This window comes from Schistocerca serialis, chromosome 7 (genome assembly GCF_023864345.2).
Source record: "Schistocerca serialis cubense isolate TAMUIC-IGC-003099 chromosome 7, iqSchSeri2.2, whole genome shotgun sequence".
NCBI lineage: Eukaryota > Metazoa > Arthropoda > Insecta > Orthoptera > Acrididae > Schistocerca > Schistocerca serialis.
Genome location: NC_064644.1, coordinates 26,028,485 through 26,049,509, shown reverse-complemented (window position 1 = coordinate 26,049,509; position 21,025 = coordinate 26,028,485). Strand labels below are relative to the sequence as shown.

General features: G+C 43.1%; 1 protein-coding gene across 1 annotated transcript in view; it reads right to left on the bottom strand.

Moving 5' to 3' along the window:
* Nucleotides 1-21,025, bottom strand: part of LOC126412723 (cytochrome P450 6a2-like) — a 101,914-nt gene that overhangs the window by 41,366 nt on the left and 39,523 nt on the right. The window contains exons 2-3 of the mRNA XM_050082447.1: nucleotides 13,319-13,669; nucleotides 4,884-5,226 (exon numbers count right to left, since the gene is read on the bottom strand). Coding sequence (XP_049938404.1) covers nucleotides 4,884-5,226; nucleotides 13,319-13,654 — 679 coding nt within the window. The 5' untranslated portion in view covers nucleotides 13,655-13,669. The remainder of the gene's footprint in view (nucleotides 1-4,883; nucleotides 5,227-13,318; nucleotides 13,670-21,025) is intronic.

Here is a 21,025-nt window from a genome sequence, read left to right as displayed (position 1 = left end):
GGTATATATGGAAAACACTAACAAGAAGAAGGCACGGGACGGTAGGACATCTATAAGGCATCACACAATAACTTTCATCGTACTAGAGAGTGCTGTAGAGCATGAAAACTGTACAGAAAGACAGACAATGGGATACTGTACTGGTCTTCAGCCTGAAGACTGGTTTGATGTAGCTCTCCATGATACCCAGTCATCCACGAGCCTCTTCACCTCTGGATAACTGTAGCATCCTGCATCCTCCTGAATGTTCTTACTGTCTTCACGTCTTGATCCCCCTCTACGATCTTTACCCCCCACACTTCAGTTGAACACTAAACTGGTGATCCCTTGATATCCCAGAATGTGTTCTACCAACCAAACCCTTCTTAACGTTAAGTTGTGCCACAAGCATCTTGCCTCCCCAATTCTATTCAGTATCTTCTCATAATTTACGTGATGTACCCATTTAATCTTTAACACTCCTCTGTAGCACTAAATTTCGAAAGCTTCCATTGTTTTTGGTCTAAACCGTTTATCGTTCATGTTCCACTTCCATATATTCCTACACTCCCGACAAATACATCCAGAAAAGAACTTTTGAACACTTAAATCTGTATTCGATGTTGGCGAAATTCTCTTCTTCGAAATATTTTTCTTCATCCTGTGTCTTCCTTTCAAGACAATGTTCATTGTATTCAACTGCTCTTACAAGTGCTTCGCGATCTCTGACGGAATGACAATGTCATTAGCAAATCTTGAAGTTTCATTTTTTTTCCCAGAGCTTAAATTCCTACTCCAAATTTGCCTGTTGTTTCCTTTACTGCTTGATCGATGTACAGATTGAATAATATCGGGGAAAGGCTACAAACCTGTCCGCTCGCTTCTCAACTGCTGTCCCTAGACTCTCATTACTGCTTTTTTAAGTCTGTACAAGAAGTAAATAATCAAATTTATAGCGAAACTACCGGCCACGTAGGTCTAAACTGTTTTTTTAATTTTTTTATTTTAACCCCGTTCGAAAACAATATACCTGCTTTGTTACGAAATATTAATAAACATTTGTGATCATATTTAGTGTTAAAATTAATTTACGAAGTCTCTATATGTATAGGCTAGTAACAACAGTGTCTTTCGACTATTGAAATGTTTATAATTAATGTGAAATTAGAATCAGAACATTCTTCACTAGAAATTATTAATAAAGAGCAGATACTTAATGTTCTACACACCCTGTTCCAACACTTCATGACCCTCGGTATTATCATTTTCAATAGACACACTAGGAGGCTTGAGGTTCATATAAAATTTCCGGTACACCTACGATTGTGAAGTATTCCTTCTAACTATATGATCTAGTGGATGTCGATATGTACAGTGTAGGGATACAGATACAGATAAAGCTGATTTACCATAAGATCAGCGGTCGTTATAAGAATGCATACATGCTACAATCTCAGCATCGATGACGATATGCTTTAGGCCCTTATGACTGTCTGCACCTCAATTGCTTATTTATTCCTAGACATGTTGTCAGTTTGTTGTGTTTTAGGCTTTCAGATTTCAATATAAGATTGATTATTGGGAGTTCTCTCGTTTTTCTTTCACTGTTGTGATATTATTTTAGGTGTAATACTTCATACATTCTTTATTGTAAGATTGGGGGAAATCAAACAGACAGATTAGTTTATCGTGTGTTCTGTTGTGGTAGATATTAAGTTTGGAATTCACTTGTATCATGTTGTATATGCACCGGGATTCGGTGAAATTGATTGAAATATGTATTTTAATGCTATTAAGAATTTATGCCCACAAAATCTCCAGCCACTGTCCTCTCCCATCGTTTCTTGTACCACAGTATTAATGAGCAAAATGAGAAACGGTTGGTTTACTTAGAATATACTACAGTTTTCTCCTATTAAGTCACTGTATGCCAAGGAAATACGCTATCTTTTGATGATACTGCTGTCTGCGAAGTGAGGATGAAACTGTTATTAAATATAATGTTCAAGGAATGGTGGGTACAAAACTCGAACATACACACTCATGGTTCGCCTGCTAAGACCAAAAGTCGATAGGACCTTCCCATTTACGGCTGTCCCATAAATTCTCAGCATTCTGTTGTCCAATGATGGTCCAGCCATTTTGGTTTGTTGCTTTGATAGTGATAAACCCAACACTACGACATGGTTAATATGAAACTGAGGAAGTAAGCTATACTGAGATGCCAGAGTTTCAACAATTGCGATGATGTTACCCCCATCTATTTGTATGCGTTGGCCGCTCTCAACAGTGACTCACTGATATTATAATCATAGGATACTACGTTTTTTTTCGTTTTGCGATGCGCATAGTAAGTCAAAACGGCAGTTAAAACAATGGACAAAGTCTGGTGCATGTGCACCGAAAATGCCAAAGACCATGTTGTCAGAGGTGATGACCATAGCTTTTTGAGATTCCCAACAAATAGTCCTCGCAGATTACTTGGAAAAAGGCAGAACTAACGGACTCCTATTATGCTCCATTGCTGGATCGTTCGGAAGTTGCGTTGGCCGAAAAAAGACCAAGGTTGGCGCGCGTAAGAAAGCGCTCTTTTATCAGGATAATGCACCATCCCACACATCAGCGAAAGTGCATTAATTGGGCTCTGAATTGGTTCCTCATCCACCCAATTCGCCAGACTTAACCCTAAGTTGCTGTTCCTTATGTATATAAACGATTTGGGAGACAAACTGAGTAGCCGTCTTCGGTTGTTTGCAGATGACGCTGTCGTTTATCGACTAATAAAGTCATCAGAAGATAAAAACAAAATGCAAAACGATTTAGAAAAGATATCTGAATGGTGCGAAAAGTGGCAGTTGACCCTAAATAACGAAAAATGTGAGGTCATCCACATGAGTGCTAAAAGGAACTCTCTAAACTTCGGTTACACGATAAATCAGTCTAATCTAAAAGCCGTAAATTCAACTAAATACCTAGGTATTACAATTACGAACAACTTAAATTGGAAGGAACACAGAAAATGTTATGGGGAAGGCTAACCAAAGGCTGCGTTATATTGGCAGGACACTTAGAAAATGTAACAGACATACTAAGAAGTCTGCCTACACTACGCTTGACCGTCCTCTTTTAGAATACTGCTGCGCGGTGTGGGATCCTTGCCAGATAGGACTAACGGAGTACATCGAAAAAGTTCAAGGAAAGGCAGCACGTTTTGTATTATCGCGAAATATGGGAGAGAGTGTCACAGAAATGATGCAGGATTTAGGCTGGACATCATTAAAGGAAAGGCGTGTTTCGTTGCGACGGAACCTCCTCATGAAATTCCAATCACCTACTTTCTCCTCCGAATGCGAAAATATTTTGTTGACACCGTCCCACATAGGGAGGAACGATCACGGTGATAAAATAAGGGAAATCAGAGCTCGTACGGAAAGATATAGGTGTTCATTCTTTCCGCGCTCTATACGAGATTGGAATAATAGAGAATTGTGAAGGCGGATCGATGAACCCTCTGCCAGGCACTTAAATGTGATTTGCAGAGTATCCATTTAGATGTAGATGTAGAATGGGTGTGAGCAGGTGCAGGTGCAGGTGCACCTAGTGAGTCGTGACCTCTTTAATATTTGAACTGTTGAAATATTACCGGTGACTGATTATAATTTTTTCCGATATCGCTTTGACTGTGATACACTCATCTTTGAGCAATACAGCCTTCGCTTCTTGTGCGATTACTAAATTTCGTGAGGTATCTGAACTCTGACCTAAGCTTTTAGAGTGGAGATTTTAATGTGTTGCAGAGTGGCTGTTTCACACCTCTTTTTTCCAGTTATCAGCCAGCTGTTGGTGTCTGCTATCTTATTTTGATATCTTTCACTGCCTTTACTCTTTCTTATCTTAGTTTAGAACTGACATTGAGATCTTCGTTACTTTTTTTGCAAGTTTGCATTATCTTGGCTTTCTGTACTGTCTTTACGTTTCTATTCGGAGTTCTCCTTTTAGTCATTTTATGAGATTCCTCTACCAATGTCTCTTTACATTTTGTTACCGACGGTGAAGATGTTGCTTTTATGTGCCCTCAAAAAGTTAGCATCATAATCATCACTATCCTGCGATTACCGTTCCTTGACAAAGAGATGGTGTGCCACTTCGTCCGTAGACACTCGGACCTCGTACATCATACTGGAAACGTCTGCCGTGTCACACGTTCTTCTATTGGTGTCACAGACTTCCTCCAACATAGCATGGACTGATTCAGTGCTGAAACTTCCTGTCAGATTAAAACTGTGAACCGGACCGAGACTCGAACTCGGGACCTTTGCCTTTCGCGGGTAAGTGCTCTACCAACTGAAATACCCAAGCACGAATCACGCCCCGTCCTCACAGCTTCATTTCTGCCAGTACCTCGTCTCCTACCTTCCATACTTTACAGAAGCTCTCCTGCGAACCTGCAGAACTAGCACTCCTGAAAGAAAGGATATTGCGGAGACATGGCTTAGCCACAGCCTGGGGGAAGCTTCCAGAATGACACTTTTACCCTACGCCGAGGTACTGGCAGAAGTGAAGCTGTGAGGACGGGGCGTGAGTCGTGCTTTGGTAGCTCAGTTGGTAGGGCACTTGCCCGCGAAAGACAAAAGTCCCGAGTTCTAGTCTCGGTCCGGCACACAGTTCTAATCGGCCAGGAAGTTTCATATCAGCGCACACTCCGCTGCAGAGTGAAAATTTCATTCTGATTCAGTGTATTTTCCATTCAACAGCAGAAAAACGGAATTTCGCACAATATTCTACTTTACCAATGGTCTCTGGCGTTTTGTCTGCCGGTGAACTACGGTACTGGGGTGCAGGAATTTTAATGTGTGCCTGGCCTGTAGACTTGGTGATGTCGACAAAGATACGGTTCCACTTACTCTTTCTAGGCTTGAACATTTTTCTGCCGATTTCCCGAAACGTCGAGTCAGGGTCCTGGAGCGCGTTGCACTGCAGGCCGAAGGCGCAGGTGCCGATGACGTCAGTGGAGAACTTGGCGAGCGCGTCGCGCATCTCGAGGACGGCGCCGGCGCCGTGGGCGTCGGCCAGGGCGGCGTCGGTGCTGGCCTGCAGCTGGGCGGCGCACTCGGCCAGCAGCGGGAACATGGCCTTGATGCGGCCCGACGTGAACGTGGGCGACAGCTTGGTGCGCAGCGGCCGCCACGTGCGGCTGCCCACGTGGAACAGGTTCAGCGCCATCGGTGTCGTCCGCGCATCCGACACCTGGAAGCGAACAAAGAGTTGCGTGCGACTTCAGTGGGCTGCGAGAGCGCTACAGGTTGTTGAGCCCCCTAATGGGTATGAGTTTTCTCCCCCTCGCGACTTATGCAATCTGCGTGTAAGCGTATCTGTGGAGTGTAGGTATATGTCAGAGTTTTTTTTTTACATTTGTGATATTGTAGATGGATAGCTCCCTCACGAGCGTTGCATAGTTGGCAACGGAAACACAAGTTTCCGACAGACGCCGATACAGGCCGCACGGTGACCCGGAGGAGCCAGTGACGCACACCTGCTGAGTCACAGCTTCAGAAGCTCCGATTACGAGTGCCCTATGCCGCCGCAAAATACGAGGGTCACTCCAAAAGAAATGCACACTATTTTTTAAAAAAATCCATCATTTATTCTACATGTTTGAAAGCTTTAAAGTGTGTAAATACATCCTTTAGGAACAATATTTTCATTTCTCCACATAATTTCCATCCCTCTCAACTGCCTTACGCCATCTTGGAACCAGCGCCTGTGTACCCGCACAGTAAAATTCTGGACCAACCTGTTGGAACCACTCTTTGGCGTTGTGCACAAGTGAGTCATCATCTTCAAAATGGTTCAAATGGCTCTGGGCACTATGGGAGTTAACATCTGAGGTCATCAGTCCATTAGAACTTAGAACTACTTAAACCTAATTAATCTAAGGACATCACACACATCCATGCCTGAGGCAGGATTCGAACCTGCTACCGTAGCGGTCGCTCGGTTCCAGACTGAAGCGCCTAGAACCGCTCTGCCACACCGGCCAGCTCATCATCTTCAAACCTTGTTCCACGAAGAGAGTCTTTCTGTTTCCCAAAGAGATGATAGTCACATGGAGCCAGGTCAGGACTGTAAGGTTCGTGTTTCCATGTTGTCTGTCCGAGTTGTGTGGTCGCTTCCATGGTTTTTTGACCAACATGTGGCCGTGCATTGTCGTGCAACAGCAAAACATCCTGCTTTTGCCGATGTGGTCGAACACAACTCAGTCGAGCTTGAAGTTTATTCAGTGTCATCACATATGCATCAGAATTTATGGTGGCTCCACTTGGCATGATGTCCACAAGCAAGAGTCCTTCAGAATCGAAAAACACCGTAGCCCTAACTTTTCCAGCAGATGGTGTGGTTTTGAAGTTTATTTTTTCTTTCTTGGGTGAATTTGCATGATGCCACTCCACTGATAGCCTCTTCGTCTCTGGTAAAAAATGATGGAGTCATGTTTCATCACCTGTCACAGTTCTTCCAAGAAATTCATCTTCACCATTCTCGTACTGTTCCAAAAGTTCACTGCATACCGCGGGCCGCGGTGGTCTAGCGGTTCTAGGCGCGCAGTCCGGAACCGCGTGACTGCTGCGGTCGCAGGTTCGTATCCTGCCTCGGGCATGGATGTGTGTGATGTCCTTAGGTTAGTTAGGTTTAATTAGTTCTAAGTTCTAGGGGACTGATGACCACAGATGTTAAGTCCCATAGTGCTCAGAGCCATTTGAACCATTTTTTCACTGCATACCGTCTTTCTTATTTCTTTGTGAGCCACTGTCAACATCCTGGGAACCCACCTGAGACAAACCTTTTTTAATGCCAACACTTTCAGTATTCTGCAAACACTTCCTTCCCCTATCCAAACGTAGCGTGTCAATTCGTTCACTGTTATGCATCTGTCAGCAGTCACCAATTCGTTAACTCTCTGGACATTGTCTGGATTGTGTGCGGTACGAAGCCTGCCGCTGAGAGGACAATCCTCAATATTGCCGTGCCCGCTTTCATCAGGTAACCTGCTTGCGCAACGACTAACTGTACTGCGATCGACAGAAGCATCTCCATACACGTTTTTCAACCTCTTGTGGATGTTTCCTACTGTCTTATTTTCACAGCACAGGAATTCTATGACAGAACGTTGCTTCTGACGAACGTCAAGTGTAGCAGCCACCTTGAAGACATGCTGTGACGGCGCCACTCACGGGAACAGGTTGGATTAAGTTTGAAAACAAGAGGGAAGGATGAATCTACACATTGTAAAACTTCCACACATGCAGAATGAAAACTATTTTTACAAAAAGAGTGCACATTTCTTTTGGAGTGACCCTCGTAGTATGGCCGACGGTAGCTTCACGGTACAGTCTCAGTTGCAGTCTTCAACACTGTCAGTCAGCCTTCGGCAGTTCACTCGCGCATTAGTATCGCCACCCTTACACTGCATGACGCTATGTAGTTTTCTTCCCATAGCAGCTGGACTTAATTGCTGTTTGTTCTTTTGTAAAGTCTTTTCGCAATGCTTGGAGCACGTTACAAACTATGGCGTCCACACACTTTGTTCAACAGGTAAATTTAACTACGGATATTAGGGTTTAGATTATGATATGTTCTGCCATCATTGGGGATGCTGTGACGCTGACGGATAGCGAAATTCTGCATCACCCGCTGAAGTTTCAGAACATCGGTGTTGTCGACGGCCTCCTGAATGGCTGTTTTCAGCTCAACAGTGGTTTTGGGGTTATTGCTGTACACCTTGTCTTTAATATAGCCTCACAAAAAGGAGTCCCATGTGTTCAGATCCGGCCAGTGACCTCCGGGTACCCCAGAATCTGGTACCCAAGCTGCTCTTGCGCGACATTGAGCACTCTTCAGCTTCTACGAGGTCAAGATCCGTCTTGAATTAACCACATCTTGTCGAAACCTGAGCCACTATGGATAATTGGTATGAAGTCATCTTCCAAAACCTTCATGTACCGATCGGTAGTCACCGATTATTCCATGAATAGACACTGCACGCCACACACTCACCGTTGAGGCTGAAGAGACTTCTCAGTCCCCCAAATGCGCCAATTTTGCTTGTTGACGAACCCCTCCAAATGAAATTGGGCTTCGTCGGTTAACTTGACCATCCATACGCACACTAATTCCCAGCATGCTCTTCTGTCAGCCTTGCCGTTTGGACTCCTAAAGCAAACCGTTCAGAAGTTATGACAATTTTAGTTCATACAGTTCAATAATTGTCACCCTGTATGCTAATAATTTCTGCTTCTGTCCAGCTTCCATGCGCTGACAGCTGCTGACCCGCTCTGTAGTCCATCTCTTCTTAGGGTTGTGTACAAAGTAGTACTCAGCAAAATCATTCGTCCATCTCACGAGATCCTAATAGTTATCGTCAAACAAAACCTGCCCTTCAATAGATATGGTGAACATACGTTAACACTTGCATATACCAGAAGTCAAAAAGTAAATGTTGGTTCCTCAAAGCACAATTATCTTATACAAAAACTTTCAAATACCACAAACGGATCGTCATGGCTTCCGATGAAACTGTACTGTTTTTAACTGAGAGATAATGTAACTGATTTCTTGGTTTCGTGTCCAGAATTTAGCAGACAATCTTGACTACATCTCAGCTCTAGAACAACAGCGGCTCCATCTAGAAATATTGTTACCCATTTGATGAAATACACGTTCAGAGATTGTCACGGCTAAGCTGTCAAAGCTGGAAAGATTGCTGTATAATAAACAGAGCTCTGCAAATTCTGCTATGCTGCATTATATGGCCCAGATTGAGCGAAAATATATTGTTGGTCTCCTGAACACAGTTCCTTTTGTCGTATAGGGATAATGAAGCTGCAAGAACGTGTGATTAGTAATCAGACCAAGTGGAAGATCACGTGGGCTACGTGCTAAGGTGCTAACATCTCAACAGTAGCAAATGAATTTCCTGTAAGGAAAAAATTTGCTCTGCTAATTACTATGGTAAGGGAAGGGTTTAGCCAAGTATACCTGCATATCTGTTAAGCTCCATTTGCCAATATCACGATATTTCTACTTGATCCATTCCACCATACCACCATCCAATACGACTAAGTGCCTATTAGCGGGTTCTCTTTCTGCTCCCTGAATTCACCTCTCTCGAACAAAGCGTTTGTCGTCTTACACATTTGTCAGTGTTATATACATAAGGAAATCAGGCATGTGTCGGGGTAATACTGTGACAAAGTGGGAGGAATGGGGTGCAGCGCATCATGTGAACTTGCAACAACTTCTAATACAACTACTATCACGGAGACTTTTTGAAGGCATAAAACAAGCAGAGCAGGACCACAATGGCTGTGCAGGCCAGCTCCTATCATAAAGTAAGAGATGCAAATAAAATAGTTTTCATAATACGCACCACAGCCTACAAAATTTCAAAGTTACTGATGATAATCCCAAACCAAACAATTGATTAATTAAGAAGTCGTAAAATTTAATTGATGCGTTTATACAGTTGATTAACTTTTCTCAAGCAACAAGTTCCACCGATGGATTGCGTACTAGAGGAGATATTGAATGGAGAGGGTGAAGTAATTTCGACAATGTACCAATTGCTTAACGTAGGAAGTGCTCAAGATGGCGAAATATTTGTTTCCTCATCGTTGCATTTTAATTTAAATTCAAAACATGCGGTGGCAGAGGCATACAGTTCCCCCAACGATTCGAAGATCTGGTGCCTAAACATATGTTCGAACCTGAGAGAGCCGGCCGGTGTGGCCGTGTGGTTCTAGGTGCTTCAGTCTACGGTCGCAGGTTCGAATCGTGCCTCGGGCATGGATGCGTGTTGTAACACTCCGGTTTAATCTTACTGACTTATCCCGCTCGATCGAGATCTGATAGCAGCCCAAAACAGGTATTAATTAATGTGACCGTGTACCAAATGGGGCTGGCAATCGGATTGGACTGCTACGGAGTTGTTACATTCCATTTTGTCCTTCTCGAATGCTGTAATAATGAAATGTCTGGTGAAGAAGAACAACAACACATCTTCATTAATCAACGACCTATATTCATCACAAAAACACAAAAGTAAGGAGACAGCCACTGCCTTCGTCGTACAGAATTAATAACGGCTAATCTCAGCACAGGCCCTTACGTTATTAATTATCGTCACACGCAATTTCAATCGCTGTAATCCAACACTACTATCCAACACTGCAATCCAAAACTGCAATCCACATGATGCCGGCGCGGTAGACGCGTAATTACAAATATCGGCACAAAATATCACTGAATCACACTAGTAATTATACTTTTGCACTTTCCCGTATATTTCTAACACAAAGGGGTTAAACCACGGCGATGGCCACTCCCTTTGTCGGTACGGTCTTGCATTCCAGCAACAGACCTCCACCCGGCTCGGCCCGCAGCGCGTACCACACACTACTCTACTGACTGACTCAACACTTCCTCTCGCCACCCGACACACACTATCGATTGTTTGTCGTGTCGACCTGTGCTGTCGCAAACTTATAGTAAGGGCCTACGGACCCCTTACAGTGTGATGTCCTTAGGTTAGTTAGGTTTAAGTAGTTCGAAGTTCTAGGGGACTGATGACCACAGATGTTAAGTCCCATAGTGCTCAGAACCATTTGAACCATTTTTGAACCTGAGAGTCAAATACACTGTGCCACCCGTTGTCGTGACAACGGTTCCTTTGCCCCTGCGTGTCATGTTGGCTGGGGAGACCCACTTGTTGACTGTGGATGCACAATAAACTGCACCGCCTGAGTTTATAAATAGCACAGGGAGCCATTCACAAGGTGAATTCGGACTGACAAGTACACATCGCAGATAGTAGGAATGAGGCAGTTGCTGCCATTTTGGTACGCAGGCGTTGTCTTCCGTCAGCTTGCGAGCGGCCTTGTGTTAAGATCGTTGAGTTTGGTCAACATGTGGATGTGGATACTCTCAGTTTTGTTTTTACATAGGATTTCCATTTTTATTTTTGTATTTTCGTTTTTTAAATTCTTTGTCCCGTGGCCCTGTCCCGTTGTACTATAGCTTTTCAACTGTCAGTTTTCTTTTAAATTAAAGTGTTAACTAGGTGATTTAAAAGCTGCCCCGAGAGGATTTCCGATGTCTTCCAAGTTCAAGGACATAATCTGAATTAATCCATTAGAAATGGTTTGTGGAAGCCTGCCACAGTGAAAATAATGGGGTCTTTTACAAGTAACTGTCCTGCTACCAGTCACGATGTTCCTTTGTTTATACTTTGCACAACATGTTTCAGAAAGTGATTCCCATTTTCAGGTTTGCTTTTCTTCGTCTACTATGCCACTTTTTCGTAAAGTCTTTCATGTTTGTAGTTCTGCATTGCAGTGTTGACTTTATGTTTTCTTATGGTTCGTTTTTGCAGAAACTCACAAGGATGTTAAACATCACACACGATTTTCTGTGCACAGTGTACACGAAGACAACCAAACTTATTCAAACAAACGTTAAGAAAGATTTTTCGTAACTATTTGTTCATGTCAGCTGCTGTTCTCAATGTACACTGTGCGCGGAATATTGTGTGCGATGTTTAATACGCGTTAGATTCTGGACCGTAAGAAAACTTAAAGTAAACAGAACAATCCAGAACCGCACACGTGGTATACAGAGAAAAATACACTTGAAAATAGAAAGCATTTTGCAAAACGCGTCGTGTAAAATACAAACAAAGGAATAACTTGGCTGGTAGGAGAATGTTATTTCTAAACGAACCTAGGAACAGAAGGTCAGAAGGTGAGTGCTATCTGTCTGATAAGGGAACGGTATTAGGTAGTGAATTCCAAAGTTTTATTCATATCATTCTTGAACTATCGACCAGTAGTTTCAAACTGACTGTGCTTTGTAAATTATTTGTCCACACGACGTGGTGTTCTCGCTGGTTTTGGTCATGCTTTGCTTCAGTATTAACGACACTCTTATGAAATTGTTGGTAAGTATCTAAGTTACATTGACCAATTTGGATTTTCTCTTTAATATGTGCTCTTATTTGAGACATGACGTCACCAAGGTTCTTATCTAATAATTTTACCACGAAAAGCCGGCCGGTGTGGCCGTGCGGTTCTAAGCGCTTCAGTTTGGAACCGCGTGACCGCTACGGTCGCAGGTTCGAATCCTGCCTCGGGCATGGATGTGTGTGATGTCATTAGGTTAGTTAGGTTTAAGTAGTTCTAAGTTCTAGGGGACTGATGACCTCAGATGTTGAGTCCCATAGTGCTCAGAGCCATTTGAACCATTTTTTTACCACGAAAACTTTTGAAAACTGACATTGACCTAAAGCATGTTTGGCGACAAAAATAAAGGTTTAAATACCAGCAACAAGCGTTTGAATTGGTGTTGTTGTTGTTGTGGTCTTCAGTCCTGAGACTGGTTTGATGCAGCTCTCTATGCTACCCTATCCTGTGCAAGCTTCTTCATCTCCCAGTACTTACTGCAACCTACATCCTTCTGAATCTGCTTAGTGTATTCATCTCTTGGTCTCCCTCTACGATTTTCTCGCTCCACGCTATCCTCCAATGCTAACTTTGTGATTTCTTGATGCCTCAGAACATGTCCTACCAACAGGTCCCTTCTTCTTGTTAAGTTGTGCCACAAACTCCTCTTCTCACCAATTCCATTCAATACGTCCTCATTAGTTATACGATCTACCCATCTAATCTTCAGCATTCTTCTGTAGCACCACATTTCGAAAGCTTCTATTCTCTTCTGGTCCAAACTATTTATCGTCCTTCCATACATGGCTACACTCCATACAAATACTTTCAGAAACGACTTCCTGACACTTAAACCTATGCTCGATGTTAACAAATTTGTCTTCTTCAGAAACGCTTTCCTTGCCATTGCCAGTCTACATTTTATATCTTCTCTACTTCGACCATCATCAGTTATATTGCTCCCCAAATAGCAAAACTCCTTTACTACTTTAAGTGTCTCATTTCCTAATCTAATTCCCTCAGCATCGCCCGACTTATTTCGACTACATTCCATTATCCTCGTTTTGCTTTTGTTGATGTTCATCTCATGTCCTCCTTTCGAGACACTGTCCATTCCGTTCAACTGCTCTTCCAAGTCCTTTGCTGTCTCTGACAGAATTACAATGTCATTGGCGAACCTCAATGTTTTTATTTCTTCTCCATGGATTTTAATACCCACTCCGAATTTTTCTTTTGTTTCCTTTACTGCTTGCTCAATATACAGATTGAATAACATCGGGGAGAGGCTACAACCCTGTCTAGTTTGAATTAGGTATCAGTTAAACAGAATGAAAATTTGCCATGCAAACCTGATAGCGGCTGGGGAAGTGCGCGAAGTCCTTGATGAGGACCAGTTTGACCATCTCGGGGTCTCTGACGAGCAGAGCCGGCTTCGCCTGGAAGAAGAAGCCGACGACGGGGTGCGGATCGCTGTCGTTGTAGAGACGGCCGAACACTTCGGCGTAGGACTTGCGCATGAGCACGAAGTCGCGCATGTTGCCGAAGAAGGGCTCCGGCTTCAGGTAGGGGACTCCCCGGCGCGCCCAGTAGTCGAACTGCGCTGTCACGTGGCGGTAGACGACCAGTAGCAGCAGAGCCAGGCCCAGCAGGACCTCCGTGCTGCCGTCCTCCAGGAGCAGGCCCATGGTTGCTGGAGAACCCTGGAAAAAGATCCGTTATGAAGTCAGTAGACGAGACCGTGCCAAATCTACATATACTAGCCTCATTACTCGGTTATCTACCAGAAATGCTGGGAAACTAAGTGAAATACATGTTAATGTCAGTACCGCTGAGGAACCGCTGCGATGGCTAAAACAGCACCGAGGTCCCAGATCAGATGTAATGCTTCAGACGGCATATGTCACGTAGGGCACAACTAGCCAATCGCAAGGTCGTAATATACCGCAGATACCTTGAACAAAATGCTGTGCCTCCCAGCTGAAAAAAAGCGCAGCTCACACCCAATGCGAAGGATGGCAGGAAAAGTGATTCACAAAACTACTGCCCAATACCTTATCATTCTGTTGTGCGCTCAAACGTAGCAAAACTAATCTAACATTATGATCTCTCTCATGGCAACAAGGACATCAGCCATGTGAAACAATGTTGTATCGATAGCAACGATGCCACGGCGTAGGTGAAAGTTCTTAACGGCGGTAGGACGTCAAACGGTCCGACTTGGAGCAGGAGAGTCACCACAGGACATTTCAATTTCCGCTGTCTATACTTTTAGAAATACATTTATAAAACATCGTCAGCATGACCAGGAGGCATTCAGAATTCACACTCTTAGCATTTAAATGTCCAGGGTCTATACTTTTACAAATAAATTCGTAAAACTTTGTCAGCATCACCAGGAAGGATTCAGGTTCAAATGGTTCAAATGGCTCTGAGCACTATGGGACTCAACTTCTGAGGTCATCGGTCCGCTAGAACTTAGAACTACTTAAACCTAACTAACCTAAGGACAACACACATATCCATGCCCGAGGCAGGATTCGAACCTGCGACCGTAGCGGTCGCGCGGTTCGAAACTGTAGCGCCTAGAATCGCTCGGCCACCCCGGCCGGCGGAAGGATTCAGGATTCACACTCATTGCAGTGGAAGTTCTAAAACATAACAAAATAAATTTTTTTTTGCTAGTGAAAATTCATCCCTTTTCACTTACTAATGGCAGCATTTGTTGCTATAGGTACACTTTTCTTCATAAATAAGAGAAACTCTGCAATGGATTTTCCGCAGCATACAAACCATACTTAAAGATAAATGAAACTCTAGAATTTTCCAAATCTATTAAAAATTGTGGTAAAAGTTGAGGTAATTAACTACAAAATTTGTGTTTTTTATAAACATGAAGTTTAAAATACAATAGCTGATTGGTTTTTTCATAAATTAAATAAATTCTAGAGTTTCGTGCACCTGTAGGTATGGTATGTATGCTGTGCAAAATTCATCGAAGGATCTCTCTAACTTATGAAGAAAAGTGTACCTATAGCAACAAATGCAGCCATTAGTAAGTGAAAAAATAACGAATTTTCACACGCAAAAAATTTTTATTTTGTTATGTTTTCGAACTTCCAGTGCAATGAGTGTGAATCCGGAATCCTTCCTGGTGATTCTGACAAAGTTTTATGAATTTATTTCTAAAAGTATAGACTCTGGAAATTAAAATGTCCTGTGATGCCTCTGCTGCTCCAAGTCGGCCCGTTTGACGTCCTACCCCCCTTAAGTTGGCACTGCGACAGACACCGACTACAGCGCCATCTAGCCGGCGCTGTGGAGCTCTTCGAGCTCCGCTCCTGATTCATCCCATTTGATTCCGAGGAGCCGACCTAGCAATTTATAATTTTTCTATTTCACAGTGGGCGAACCACTACTTGTACGCAAAGTTAAGTGAAGGTGATTTTACTTCACACTGCAGTGCCGGGAGTTTTATCACACCTGCTCCTCCTAGCTTCGTACCTTCGGCCTACCTTTCAGTTTTCAGGAGCAGACCCACGCGCCGCCTTCCATGCTGGATACAAAAAACATAACATGCGATTTTCTCATATGACGTCCTGAAAGCCATGGAACGAGGCAGCCATGTAGGTAAAGCATTTCTTGACTTGTAAATAGCATTTGCCTCAGTACCACAAGTACCATTGCTGTTGAAAATTCGATGTTGTGGAATATCACTCGAAATTCATAACGCGATTGACGATTTATCGATATTGATTCATGCAGCATGTTATCTAGGATGAGAAGTAATCGACAGATATAGAATCCACTTCTGATGTACACCAGCAATATATCTTGGAGTCCTTGCTTTTCGTATTGAATTTATATACCAACCAGGCAGTATGGATAGTATCCACAGACTATAACTAAACAATGTACACAAAAAATCAATCAGCTGCTGATGAGGTTTCAAACTGTTGCAAAGATTGGTGACTAGCTTGAATTATTCGGAAATAGAAAAAGTGTCCACTTCACAAAATGAGAAGTGACAGTTCTGTATGACTACAATATGATTGAGTCACAACTGGAAAGTATAATATGCTGTAGGTATATGAAATGAAACGATCACACAGGTACAGTTGGCTAAATTAGGTCGTATGTACTGCAAACACTGATATGGGAAACCCTTTAACACAGACGCAAACTATTCCATGGATGAGAACCTCAAAACTTTTCCCGGCGCAGTGTACTTTCCATGAAGTTTCAGGATTTCAGCAGGATAACTTCGACTTCTTGCCTCCTTATTTCGTCTAACGACCGTTCAGCCATCTTCATGTGAGTGTTTTGCACTAGAGAGGGACTGCCACGATTCTTTTTTTTTTATTTGCAGCATCTGAATTCCATCGACGAGTCTGTCACATGTACGATGGAAGTGGAGAGGGGAGGCTGTCTACCACTTCCGGACGTCTTGGTCACTCGGAAACTCGTTGGATCATGAGGGCATCCCATTTACCCTACACTCACATATACAGGACTTACAGGCGTCTAGCTGCCACTACGCATCACAAATTAAGGACGTCTTCCGAACGTTGGTGCATCGGGCACATTTTAAGTCTGATGGAGATACCCTCACAAAGCAGCTCGAACTCCTACAGTCATTACTCAACGGTAATGGATATTCTCCACAGCAGGTCAACATAGTTTCAAGGAAGAAGAAACGTGAGCAACAACAAGATAAAGAGAAGGAGAAGGAGTCTCTCTACGTCAGGGCGTTCCACCTGTACGTCCGCCATATTTTGTCGAAATTAGGCAGAATCTGAAGTAAACATCGTGTCAAAGTAATGTTTCGCCAACCTGCAAGGGCTTGTGCTCTTCTTGTTTCGGCAAAGAACGAGGGAGGGCTGGAATCTACAGAATACATTGCCAATGTGGCAATGCTTACATTGGTCAGACGACAAGCACCGTGGGTGAAAGATGCACTGAACGTCAACGTAACGCTCGCTCTTCGCAGCCCATAAGTCAGACATAGCCGAGCATTGTACATCCACAGGACATTCCATGGGTTATTTTACCACGCAAATCTCTGTCTCAAGGAGGCCTTCTGGTATTCAATTACTAAGGAATCAGTGGAAATAACTTTAGTGCAAGATTTTATTATCGTGATGGCGATTTTCAACTGGAGAAGGGCTGGCACTCGGTGATTTCTATGATTTATTCACAATGAAAACATTTTATGACCAATGACATGTGTAGTGACAGCTAATTTTATTAATTTTGACATCTGAATTTCAACTCCGCGAGCACGTTCCCGAGCGTATGTGGTATCACCATTACGTATCTGCCCTCGTCTCAAAGATGGAGGACTATTTGAAGATAGTGTGAAAGTCGACAGAGGTCTGTTATGTGGTGGCTGCCTTGGCACATGCAAGTCCTCGCCGCTTTTCAGCACAAAGTGAGCGATATGAACTACGTAGCAAACTGCAGTGCAAAACACTCACCCGAAAATGGCTCAATTATTGTCAGCCGGAATATCTTGACTAGAAATAGAAGTTATCCGGCTGCAATCCCGAAACCTCACGGAATGATTCGTGTATGAGTACTTGTAAAAGTTAAAAAAATAGTTTTAAATGAGGACTCCAGGAATGTACTAAAGCCCCTCCCCCCACATTGCTCCTGTACATTTTAAGAAGGCAAGATTCTTCTAGTTTCAGCGTGGACAGAGGCATTTAGCAATTATTCTCCATGTACCCCGTATGTGAATGGAACTATATATATATATATATATATATATATATATATGTGTGTGTGTGTGTGTGTGTGTGTGTGTGTGTATGTGTGTGTGTGTGTGTGTGTGTGTGTGTGTGTGTGTGTTTGTGTGTGAATGTATGATCCATATCTCCTCCTAAATCATTTGTTGGATTTTAAACAAATTGGGTACGTATATATTTGGTAGCACCCACCATCTAGACCAGGGCCGGCCAAACGCTGCACAGTGTGCAGACGTGCGGAAGTGCTGCACATGTGCGACAGCGACATCTGTTATTAGACATGTGTCCTAAATGAACGGCAGCGGCTCCACTTCCCTGTTTATGTGGTACAAGCAAGAGCGCAACATATCCAGTCTCGTTTACGCCTGGCGACCGTAACCTTAACAGAGAAGTAATGAGAAATGGCAGGTACTGTGAAAAAGCAAAGGACGGGAGATCTATGTTCTCAGTCGTTTAAAAATGACTGGGAACTGCGATTCGTTTTTGTAGTCGTTGGTGGAAACTCACAGTGTTTGCTGTGCTGCCGAATAATAGGCGTCCAGCGTAAGTGTTCAATCGAAAGAAATTACAATACATATCACAAAGACGAGTGTAGTGTACTCAACAGTGAAGAACGGCAAGCAAAATTAAATGCCCTTCAGAAAATGGATGAGACACATCAACCCGATTTTACTGTACGTCAAAGTAACTGATACTTCTTGAACTCTTAGTTTGTTGTGTTACATTTATGTCTGACTTACTGTACGCTGTACAATGTACTGTTTTCAATTTTCCCGAATGACAATCACACTAAATCTTCACTGCGAGCAAGTTTTAAAATCGCATTAAGAATTGCACAATCTGGGAAACCCTTTTCCGAAGGGGAGTTTGTGAAAGGGTATCTGATTAATGCTGCAGAACTTGTGTGTCCCACGAACGTTGGCAGGTTTCAAGACATCAGTCTGTCCAAACAAACAGTGACAAGACGTGTCAGTGCTATGGCCAGAGATCAGCTCAGGCAGCTAATAAATAAGGCTAAATACTTTGTTGCTTTCTCTGTTGCCCTCCATGAAGCAATAGATCTTACAGTTACAGCCCAGGTTGTGATATACATACGAGGTGTCGATAACGCACTTTGTGCAACAGAGGAGCGACATCTGTGCGTAGAAACATGCTCTATCTGAACGCTGACGGCTGCGCCGTGCGCGCTGTGACCTGAAAGTTGCACATGTGCAAGAGCACCGCACGCGTGCAGAATTTCTGGCCGGCCCTGATCTAGACTGTTCTGCATGAGTAGAATGTCGCACATGTAGTATCAGAATGTTTTCGAATGGGTATACGGCTGACGAGAGAGACGGGAGGATAGATGGATAACAAGATGGCGAGGGAAGAGATAAGTAGTGAGAGTGGAAGAATGAAATACGAAGGTAGGGGTGGAGACGGAGGAGAAGGGAGGAAAAGGGGTGGTGAGGGTGGAGATGGAGGTGGACAGATGGAGGTAGGTGGATGAGACAAACACAGAGAAGAGAGGATGAGATGGGAAGATAATTTTATATAATTTGTTTACACTATTGCTTAGTACATAGCTTCACCATCGCACTCAAGAAAAGGTTTTGGCAAGAGTTTGAAAAGTATTTGTGTCACTTATTTGTTTTTAACATGTATAATAGCAACAAATTTCTCCCAAATTTAACAAGTTCGTAATTTATACGGCATAAAAGCGAAGGATGTTCTTTTTATTATTAGTAATTAACTTTAAAAACTACTGGCAGAAGGAAAACTGTGAGTACCGGGCGTGAGTCGTGCTTCGGTAGCTCAGTTGGTAGAGCACTTGCCCGCGAAAGGCATAGGTCCCGAGTTCGAGTCTCGGTCGGGCACACAGTTTTAATCTGCCAGGAAGTTTCATATCAGCGCACACTCCGCTGCAGAGTGAAAATCTCATTCAGTAATTAACTTTGTTGTAATATTGTGAAACAGGTCTGCTGTTCATGCCTATAAATTAGGGATACAGTGTAGCTTTCTGTCGTTTCCACCAGCATTGGGTAAGTCCGCCTCTCTGTTATTATTTTATTATTTCTTTGTGGAGTATCTCCCCCCTCATGTAATGCCTTCCTTCAACAGCCTTATCGTGTGTTGGTTCCATCTCTGCACTTACAAAACAGTGTCACGTTTGATTCTGGCAGCCTATGAATGACTGTCCTATCCTGGGTTGAATGTTTCCTAAAGCCAGTCAGACTGCAAACCAATCCACTTGGGGTGACCCTCAGGAACACAACTGAAAAGTAAATTTAATCCATGCCAAAACATAAACGCTTTTATTTAAATGCTGATTTGGGAAGGGGTGTCGTAATGCCCCGTGCTCCTTCGCAATCTTGACCCCAGTTAGAACAGCGCTTGCCACTGGATGGTATAACATTCGCTATGTGAGACTGTCACGATACGGCACTGCTCCGGCAACATACTTGTTTGCGATGATTCGCGATCGTCAGCCTGTAAAAGTACCGCGATCGATATTCTTGCTAGTGAGCTGCCTAGCAATAGTCAGTAGCTAGCGAGACATAGCTTCTAGAACTTTCTGCTGTCTCCACCACAGTGCATTTTCGTGTCACTATGACAATGCGATTTAGTAACAAGCGCACCATTGAAGAAGTGGGGCACACTCAGTCGAGTGGTCATGCAGTGAAGGAGCTGTTGATCATCAGTGCCAGAAGTTGGATTATGAAGTGTTTAATAGCGCACTGAAGGAAATATTTCGTTGCGTTGAAAATGTCAAACTGTACCTGGTCGTTTTAGAGTGCATCAGTTTTAACATTTGTCACTAATATCACAGTGAATGAGCGGTAGTGTTTGGCTGTTCCATTCTTTGAAGGTGAATAAATTAAGTTAAGCGACATCGTCTTCTATTCCATAGGAAGCTTACTATATTTTATGTCTGATATTTTAGATAGCGATTACAGTTATGGCAAGAATTGTCAGGCTATAGTTTCGTTCTTTTATGGCATCATGGCTGAATTCAGTCTCTCCTCTCCAAGTTGCCAATAATTAGGAACGCCAAAGCTTAACATTTAGAGGTAAGGGCGGCATAGTTCTGCTTCTTATTGTTCACAACATCTGATAGGATACCTTACGTCATTTACTTTCCTTCTGTTGCATTCTTGTTTCCAATTAGTGAACAATTTGTAATCTAACCATTCTAGTGTGTGCAATACTAGAGCACAATAGGAATAGTGATTAAGTGAAGTTTTTTTTCTGGAAATGTACATTAGATTGGCTGAGACAGAGTTAAAAAAATCAGTGTTCTGTTGACTCATTACTTTTTATTCCGGCTTGGGA